Source organism: Temnothorax nylanderi, unplaced genomic scaffold (genome assembly GCF_030848795.1).
Source record: "Temnothorax nylanderi isolate EJ_2023f unplaced genomic scaffold, tnyl_v1.0 TNYL_tig0817_pilon, whole genome shotgun sequence".
NCBI lineage: Eukaryota > Metazoa > Arthropoda > Insecta > Hymenoptera > Formicidae > Temnothorax > Temnothorax nylanderi.
The window spans coordinates 51,052-61,576 of NW_027249879.1; the positions used below are offsets into that span (position 1 = coordinate 51,052).

Genomic DNA, 10,525 nt, shown 5'->3' on the forward strand with positions numbered 1-10,525 from the left:
ATATATATATTTTTTTTTCCCTGTATGGATGAAAAAATAATATTGTTTATTGAAAATGCAAGTTAATTAATCTTTGTCTGGCCTGCTGGCCACTTGCCAAATCTTCTTTCTGCATGTTTTCTTGTACGTTATTTTCTTGCACTCCTTCGGGATGTATATCATTCAAAACATCAAGGCGTCCACTATTGCAAATGTTATGCAGCACAGAACAGGCAACAATAATCCTTCCAACCGACAAAGGACTGTATCGTAACATTCGCTCTTTGAGGATACACCGAAACCTAGATTTGAGAGTTCCGATGCATCTTTCTACACAGCAACGTGCTTTAACAAGAGCATCTGTATAGCGGCTTTCAGGCGTATTTGGTTGGGCATTGACAATAGGAGTCATCAACCACGGCTGCTGTGGGTATCCAGAATCGCCAATGAGCCACGTGTTGGTGTCTCCTACAGCAAATTAAATACACGTCATTGAAAGTTGTATATACACTTATAATGCATTAATCGTTTGTGTTAATATATGTATGTAAAATATATGTATGTATATGTATATGTATATGTATATGTATATATGTATATGTATATGTATATGTATATGTATATGTATATGTATATGTATATGTATATGTATATGTATATGTATATGTATATGTATATGTATATGTATATGTATGTATGACTTTTGTACCTTACCGTGCTCGTAATTGTTACGTAAATGTTCAAGAATTGCAGAATTCCTCCATATGTAGGAGTCGTGTGTTGCGCCTGCGTGTCGCGGATTCACGTTGAGAATATTTAAATCAGCATCACAGATCTGCAATATATTACAATATATCATATTGTTTTTATGATAAATAAGCCTGTAATGAAGTCATTCATTTTATGTCCGCTTGCGTATATATTTAACTTACAATTTGCACATTTTTTGAGTGGAAGCCCTTTCTATTCAAGTAATTATGTTCCTCTTCTGCTGGGGTTATCAACGCAATATGCGTCCCGTCTATTGCGCCTATCGTGCCCGGAAATCCGAATGATTGAAGAAATGTTCTCTTCTTTTCTTCAATGACCCTTCGGTCAGTCGGGAACACAATCCACCTCTGCCCTAGGTGTCTACATATCAAATGGGTCACCATAGCGACATATCCCGACATCGTTGACTGAGCGATTGGGAACAGAAAATTCTGCCCAATTGACCTCTGGTAGCTTCCTGTAGCATAGAAATGAAGCACAGCCAATATCTTCAATTCTGGAGCTACGGATCTTCCATGTGCAGGGACAGACATATGTGGGCGTAACTCTTCAATGAGGTATTGAACCATTCCCTTATTTAAGCGGAAAAGTTCTATGAATTGTGATTCGCACATAGCAAATGGATCACTTACGTCTCTTAACAAATGCCTCTTATTCCGATATGCTAAAATATCCTGACGCCTATCTTCTTCTATTTCAGCAAGAAATAGGGCATTTAAAATATGCTCTGGAAGCATTTCTGCAATGTACATTTACAGAGATGCAAATTCCGAAATTCACACATATTTTCAGGATACTTGAAATTTCAATCCTTTCTTTTACTTGGCTGTGTACAATCATAGAATATAAAAATAATAAATGAAATGATGATATACATACCTATTAAAGTTAACAAAAAACTCCTCAACAAAATCTTCAATCGTATATTTTTTTCGGTAAGAAAAAACTTTACAAAAATTATAAATTTAAGAGGTTAACAATTTAAATATACCAATTTAAATGGATAACAATTTAAATCCCCACCTTCCCAGTAAACAAAAAAGGATTGAAAGCGTCAAAACTTGGATAGACAGAAAAAAGGATTGAATTAAGACTCACTTCACAACTCGGTGAATTCCTACTATCCTTCTTAATCCCTGTCTATCCAAGTTTTGACGCTTTCAATCCTTTTTTGTTTGCTGGGAAGGCGGGGATTTAAATTGTTATCCATTTAAATTGGTATATTTAAATTGTTAACCTTTTAAATTTATAATTTTTGTAAAGTTTTTTCTTACCGAAAAAAGTATACGATTAAAGATTTTGTTGAGGAGTTTTTTGTTAACTTTAATAGGTATGTATATCATCATTTCATTTATTATTTTTATATTCTATGATTGTACACAGCCAAGTAAAAGAAAGGATTGAAATTTCAAGTATCCTGAAAATATGTGTGAATTTTGGAATTTGCATCTCTGTAAATGTACATTGCAGAAATGCTTCCAGAGCATATTTTAAATGCCCTATTTCTTGCTGAAATAGAAGAAGATAGGCGTCAGGATATTTTAACATATCGGAATAAGAGGCATTTGTTAAGAGACGTAAGTGATCCATTTGCTATGTGCGAATCACAATTCACAGAACTTTTCCGCTTAAATAAGGGAATGGTTTAATACCTCATTGAAAAGTTACGCCCACATATGTCTGTATTACGCCTACATATGTCTGTATTACTTTCGGCTGCAGAAACGTACCGATCTCGACATTGGTCAGCGTTTCGTTGACGCCGTTCGTGAACGCGCTTAACAGGACAATCGCCACAATATTGCAGAAAATACTGTCGATGTACATAAATACGTTCTGTATAAAAATGTCGATGTCCGCGCCCTGCCGTTTCAGCAAATATTCGTTATACACCCCGGCTAAGCAGGAGCATGTTGTCTGTAAAGCAAGATGTTTTTCGAGATAACATATCGTGTCTCCATTCACATATATATATATATATATATATATATATATATATATCAATGATAGGTGACTCACTTGTGCAAGAATTAGAAGTAGAAAAATATCTACGTGGAATTCCGTGCCAAGGACGTGGGCGTCGAAGTGCTTTACCATGCAGCCGACTGTCAAGATCACTAGGGAAAACCACTGCGTCGCGGACAACTTTTTGCTAAATATGACCTAGAAGAAATCAGAATTCTTACATTATCCGTTCAACACGTCGTTGTTCTCTATTCCTACACTGAAAGCAATATTATTGATACCTGGACAATGATTCCCGTAAGTACAACGCGGAGTTGCAGCAAGACGTAGTAAGTCGTGGGGTCGAATCTAGCCAGATTGACAAATGCTAGATTGTTGTACAGGCAATATAAAAGCGCAGGTATCATATATAGCAGAAGCACTAAAAATTGACACAAGTTTTCTTTAGTATCCTTTGGAAATTGATCATGCTGGGCATTTGTATAGTAAGTTCCTGGAATTCTTTATCTCTATTTTTTAATCTCACCCTTTTTATTCTTCCTCGTCTCCTGGAGAAGCGTTAGGATGCTATTACTGCAAATTCAGAATTAATACCGATAAGAAAAATCAAGCTAAGATGAAGTCCAGCTCTGTAAACAAACTACGAATTCTCGAGTTGCTTACTCTTTGCAGTAGAGCGCTGTGGATATGACCAATTTTAGAACTTCTGTCATCAGCACAACTGCCACAATATTATATTCGTAGCGGCCGCTTTTCTGAGACCACGTCACGAGAATACCTGCAGGAGATTATTGCATTTCGATGTCAAATTTAGTGGCAATTCACGTTTAATTAATAAAATTCCTGTTTTACTTTTCTCATTTGTTGCTTACAGCAAGCAAGATGAAAGTTGGTTACAAAACATGTGGCTCAACGTACCTTGGTTTATGCAGAGAGCTATATAGGAGATGAAAATAACAGGACTCCACCTTCCCGGAAACAATTCGCCCCAGTTTATCCTTCCCATCCTTCGACTTTTCTTGGTCACTTCAGCTTGAACAATTTTGGGCCATCATGTTTGAGAGTCATTCCTTCTCCGGTTTTTTACGTATGCACGTCAACGTGAACGCGCACCAGCAAAGGCCGCTGGCCGGATACTCTGGCTGATACTACTACGAAGAGTGGGAATGTAAAATAATTAGTAATAATTGAAAAAATGTAAAAATGCTGTCACCTCATTTTCTAATATAAACAGTTGTATAAGTAATATGTACGAAATGAAATGTTCCCACTCTTCAGAAGACGTGCACAAACAATAACGTACCTTTGAAATTGAGATTGAAAATTATAACCTATTACCACGTCTATCCTTGTCTATAAGTTCCGATAAGTTGAGCTGTGAATGGCTGTCATTCGGTGCCGGGTGCCGCACCCGGAAAAAAATGCATGATACGGTACTACAAACATGACCATAGACTAATGAATTTCACTAGATCGCCCACTCCCTGCAGTCTATTGTCTATTGTCTATAATGTTCATGATCCGTACCCTGGTGATCGGGCAATGGCGCCGACCCCCTGGGTGCGTGTACCAGGTCCTCGGAAAATCGGTCCGGACATCTGTTCCTGTGGAAGACGTTACGGATGGTAAATAATGTTCTGCCGACGACGACGCCCCTGTGGCCGTGTCTCCTAGGTCCCGCTGGCTACGATTTCGACCTCTGTTCTCGTGGAAGATGTCCCAAAAGAGAACCACTTATCTGCCGACGACGCCGACCCCATTTCGGTGTCTACCAGGTCCTTCGGATATGGTTTCGGACCTCCGTTCCTGTGGAAGATGTTCCACATAGGAACCAGTGACCTGCCGACGACGCCGACTTTATGGGCTGGTGTCCCAGGTCTCACGGATTGTGGTTTGGGCCTCTGTTCTCGGGGAAGATGTTCCCCTTCGGAACTTGTGTCCCGCCGACAACGCCGACCTTGTAGGTGTGTTTCCCAGGTCCGGCTGATGGTCCTCCGAACCTTATTCCTGGAGATTGTCGCGGTTCACCTAATATACGCACGAACTACCGTGCCGACCTTTGTGCGTTAAAACAAACCTTATCCAAAACAGTGAACCGTCAAGATTAAATGTGTCAACCGGTCAGCGGTCTACTCAACAAAATACTTAACCTAGATTGGCCCCGTGGACCGCGCGCGCAATTATTAATGGGCCTATAACCCCGTATGGCCATATGGGCCTAACGCGATACTTAAATGCCAATAAGAGAAGAAATAGCCATATGGGCAATGCGCAGTCTTAGTCTAAGGGGGAATAAGTAATCCGAATGGTCGCCTGGATTTGACGCCTACTCCTCACGACGAGTCTCTCTTTCGTGCTCGCCGGGCGATTTGTTCTCATCTTGCACCGGATGCGTTCGCTGTCGCGCAGGCGTCGTTTTTTCCTAAACGGGACATAATGGAATACGCGAGTTTCTGCGCCCACGCCGCTGCCTGGGCTTCCACCGCCGTCGAAAGTCGGCTCGGTCGTTACCTCCGCCTTCTTACGCGTTTCCCGCAGAGTGTCACCCGCTCTCGGCTGCTTACCCGAAGTGAGCGGCTGCAAGGTTGCCTCGGTAATACTCAGCATGTAAAGCCACGATACACCGCCCTCCGGGTTGCGCTCTCGCTCGGGAATAATTCAATGTCGACGTTGCTCGCCGACCAGGCGTAGATTTCGCGATCGAGAACGACAGCGAGGGGCACCGGAATGGTCTCGTGGCCACGGGATCGTGACCAAAAATTTGCGAGCCTCTGGAGATCGCGGCCGATGCGTCGATGACGAGTTCCGATATCGGGAATTCGCCGCTTCTCGCGACCGCGCGTTTCCTTATGCGTCGTAACTCGCACGGTCGGGACTTAGATTCCCCACGCGGCAGTAATTGCGTTCGAATATTTCATGTTCGGCAAATTTCGTGCATTAGGATATTCGTGTCAGAGTATCATTCGCGTTCGGTAATTTTTCGCGCAGGAGTAATTGCGTTCCGATGGTACTTGCGTTGAGATATTATTCGCGTTAGATTAGTAATTGCATTTGGTCGTTTCTCGCGCTAGAATAAGTGCGTTCAGAGATTATTCGCGTTGGAAGGTTACTCGCGTTCGGTGGATTTTGGCGTTAGGATATTAAGTGCGTTAGAAATTAATCGTTGGCTGTTCCTTGCGTTAACGTATGATTCGCGGTGACCTATTATTGCGTTCCGTTCGATTTTCGTGTGCGAAGGATTGCGCTCAGTCCGTGTTTACGTTAGGATACGTTTCGCGTTAGAATGGCATTCGCGTTCATTATTGCGTTCCTTCGTTACTCGCGGTGATTTCGCGTTTTCGCATTAGTTACAGTATTTTGCGTTGTTACTCGCGGTAATTTCGTGTTTTCGCGTTAGTTATAGTATCTTGCGTTGTTAATCGCGGTAATGTCGTCTCTTCGCGTTAGTTCTAGCACCTTGCGTTGTTACTCGCGAAAATTTCGTATTTTCGCGTTAGCTACAGTATTTTGCGTTATGTCGAGGGCCTCAGCCCCTCATTCTTCGCGTTAAAGTATTGCTGGCAATAGCGTGTAGCGCTTGGACGTTGCTTGCGCTACAATTATCGCTCGCGTTAGAATATGATACTCGCGTTAGATTAAGAATTAAGACACTTGCGTTAGATTAAGATAATTTGGCGGCAGAATCCCTGCGTGGCTTGGAACGTGGCGTTTACGCGCTCCGAGCGTGACCCACTACTATTTCGCGACACTTCGTGTTGCTGACACTATTATTTCGCGCTTACTCCGGTTATTTCGTATTCGGTTATGTCTCTCGCCGATACCCTATATTATTTGTGCGTTTAATTTGTTACTATTGTTCTTTTACTTGATAACGGCGCAGCCGGCGCGTTTACTGCAAATCAACTTACTGTTTAATCTGTTCCGTTTATTTTGACGCCCGCATTACCAGTCTTGTCCAATTCTATCATGTTTCATCCAAGCTCGAGATTAATATCTTGTCATGCTACGTTGTCTAACTTCGTCACTCAAAACCGGTCAAATCATCTAACGGCCGAGTTTTATATATTGCCTATTAATTATACGATTAATGTCTGAATTTCATAATTTCATTCCTTTTTTTGTTCATTAACCACCCGACTCTCTACAATAAACATTGTTCTCCAACTTAATTAATTACGTGAGTGTGTGATTTATGCGTCACCCTGCCGAATGTGGCGCTGCCCTTTTATCAACCCCGCCCACAATCATTAGTCGAGCTGGCCGCTTTCTCGCACGCCGGATCTCTTGCGTTTTGTGTTTCCGGACTTTCGCGGTATTGGAGTATTTCGTGGACGCGTGTCTACGCGTCTGGCGCCCAATATTAAAGTTTCGCGTCGGGTTACCGAGCCGTGCGAAGAGTCGTCGGAGAGGCCCATCACCCTTCTCTCCCCGGACCCCTTTTGATCCGTCGCACGCCCCGGGTACGACCGGGAGTGAAAAAGACGTGACAGTACATATTAAAATCACATCTTGTGACTCTGACTTATTTTTTGCCAACAATCATTTATATTGCGAATATTGGGCTAAAACCTATTTAGATATGTAAAATAGCACTAAATAAACTTCTTCTGAATATATATATATATGCAACACTTTTCTGCTGAAAGCCAGAAATGGCTACACGGAGAGAACTGTTCAAGTTTCACACTGTAGGTTACTTATTTACAATCATACCAACCGCTTTCGCTCGCTAGTATACTGTTGTTGACTGGTTTCCGAATTCAGGATACGAAATACCCTAGTGTAGTTTTTTCGTAAGGATAGGAACTAGCAGAGTATGGTTTAATACCGCCACTCAGTAGGTGTGATACTTACCAAATATCACTGCAAAAGTGTGATCGGAGCCATACTTCCATCCTAACGCATTCACAGTCTGAGACTGTAAAACGCGTGGATTGACTTTTTGTCCGAGTCCGAGTTCATCAGTATCCGTCCCCCCGCGGTCAGCGTGGTTGTATATAGTATAGCGCAGTAAGCATTCATAAATCTACATTGATTTCAATTTTGAGGTTATATGTATATCACCGCGCATTACTTAAAATTGTGAATATCTTCGCATATATATTGCATATATTAAAATAATTTTACTATAAAATATTTTTTTTTTTTACGTATAGTTAAAGCCAAGCATGAATGTCAGCGGCGACCATAGTACTGGAATGGTAGTTGAATATGTAATTCCATCATTTTCGAGTTCTTTCCAAAATGTCACCGATCCTACAGTTAATGGTTTGCTCCTATCATTTTAATCTCATTTTCATTGCATCGAGTGAGTGCAAGTATATAAAATGTAGGCAAAGCTGTATTCAATCTGAATATGTAGGTATGCGAAGTAAATTGTTACTTAAGTTTGCCTACATTCAACTGCAAAATGCAGATTTTATAGAGCACAATTCGTTCATATCCTTTTTATATCATTTCAGAATATTTCAACAATTTCAGAATGTACCATATTTGACACGATTGGCTTCAAAACAGGTTAATTGTACATACAATAGAAGCATTAATCTCTTTTCAGACTACATGAGTCCAGTCATTTCTACCATGTGAATTTTTTAACACCGGATGTAGGGAAAGGTGTTGTTTAACTTCAGCAGTAGTAATTGATTAAGCTCAGCTTGAGATTATTTGAAATTGTGTACCGAAGAGTACAATTGAATGTAGAGGAGCATTCCATAATCATCGTATTTTTTGTTGGGACTCTTGAAGAAATTTGCTCCGCATGCAAAATTATTTAATGTGTCTAATAGAACATATTTCTCAGTGTGAACATTTTTAATATAATATATAATGAATACAAACAATGAATATTTTTGGGCATATATGTTTTTTGTTTATTGCAATTAATGAGAACTTTTTGTTATTAATTAACAGGCAATATTGTTATACCAGAAAGTGCTCCGAATGCAGAAAAGCCTTCCGTACATGTGCTCAAAATCGTAGACGAAAATTTGCAGAAATTATTGTCTTCAACAGAAATTTCTTCACCGGATGAGTTCATAAATGTTGAAGGTTTTTTTAATATATGTTTGCAATAACACTTTGTGAATTATTATGAATTTTAATTGTTTTTTATTCATTTTCTTAGATACCCAAAATTCTTCATTGTTTTAGATTGTTCACCCGAAGACAATTATGTCTATCAAGTTTTAAGTGAATCTGGAGAAGGAATGTTTCTATTAGAACTGTTTAACTATGAAAAAGACCCAGAGAAGCGTGCTGCATTATTGAAAAGAAAGAAATGTACATATTTTGACGTTCACGCCGTAGCAAGATTGCTAATTTTTCACGAATATAAACGTACCAAATCATATTAGTAAGCACTCTTTTTTTTTTTAAGTAAACATCTATTTTTTTATTGTAACATTGTAAATGGCAATTATTTTATTATATTTAACATCCTTGAAAAATACAATAACATTTATTAATTTCGAGTTGTTTAAGTTTAATCAGACGAGCGGAGAAAGGACAATTTCGTTAAAAAATATTGGTAATTAATAGGAGTGTCAATCGATGCTGCAAAAAATTTTGCAGTGTCCCACTATTCCCAATCATTTTTGAGAATGTCAAAGACATGTAACGAAAAACAAACTGGATTAATGCATGTACAACGAAATCCATCTTCGAAATTTGGACAATTGTCCATTTTTAAGCTAGATTGGACCAACAAAAAAACGTGTCTCACTGTTCCCCATGTTCCACTACATTACAAATATGACGATTGTTCTCCAATATTTTGACATTTTTGTGCAGCATACCACCCTCAAGATTGGAATTACTGGCGGCAAGTGCAGCAGACCTATTCAAAGGTTACCTAAAAGAAACCTTTTATAGTCCTGGAAGCAGTGACAGTAATGCCCACGGTGCATTGCAAATGTTTTATAACAGATTCCGTGAAAAGTCCATAGCGATCGGCAAAGTAAACATAAGAAAACGAAACTACTCAGAATCAGGTCAAAACTGTTCATATATTTTTCAAATTTTTAAATTTTCATATATTTGAAGATGACATGTAGAATATATTAATAGTACTTTTGATGTAGTAAGTGTAAAATTCAATTTAAAGCAACATTTTTAGTGCGTAAAATATATTTTTGCCGCGGTCATCGCACGTGTGTGACATCATAAATGACCCACAAAAAAAGACACGAATTTTACGGTAGTCAGACAGAACGTCCCAAAAAAAATTTCCCACGACAGAATATCCCACGACAATATGTCCAAAAAAATAATATCCCCGTGACAAAATATCCTGCGATAGGACGTCCACGCGAGACGAAGAGCCACATGGGTTTCATTTACAGCTTTCTTTATTTTAAAACTTTTTTTATTTATTACATACTTATATTCGAATAGGTTTCCAGATGAATTTCCAGATTGTAACATGATGTCCCTGCAAACGTACCGCGAATCCATGATGCCACCCTTCAACTGCGTTGTTGGTACGTGGCAGATTTTCCCGAATTCTGCTATAGACATTCCAGAGTACAATTGGAAAGCGTGCTTCTCGTCGTTTTCCTCTTCGATTCTGTTTTCCGATCCATGTTTCCTCATAATAATCAAGTAGAGGTTGTAATATTACCTCGTTGCAAGTATAGAATTCGGTGTCAATGAGTTGTTCGTAAGTGGAAATGACATCATTGACTGGAACAAATGCTAGTGCAATTAATTTTTTTAGCTGCTGTGCAAATTCCTCGTCCTGCGCATACCTTGTTTGTAATCCGTACGTTTGAATATGTTTCCAGATGCACTGCGAAAAATGAAAATAGCA

At 39.5% G+C, this 10,525-nt stretch overlaps 1 protein-coding gene across 1 annotated transcript; it reads right to left on the bottom strand.

The window, feature by feature from the left end:
* Positions 1-46: 46 nt before the first annotated feature.
* Positions 47-3,810, bottom strand: LOC139785509 (UDP-galactose transporter senju-like). Its single transcript, XM_071724667.1, has 8 exons — positions 3,634-3,810; positions 3,379-3,493; positions 3,242-3,288; positions 2,997-3,136; positions 2,770-2,913; positions 2,461-2,667; positions 694-814; positions 47-447 (listed from the first exon to the last, which is right to left on the bottom strand). Exons 1-8 carry the CDS (start codon positions 3,719-3,721, stop codon positions 47-49), a joined length of 1,263 nt encoding a protein of 420 aa, XP_071580768.1. The 5' UTR covers positions 3,722-3,810.
* Positions 3,811-10,525: the final 6,715 nt, after the last annotated feature.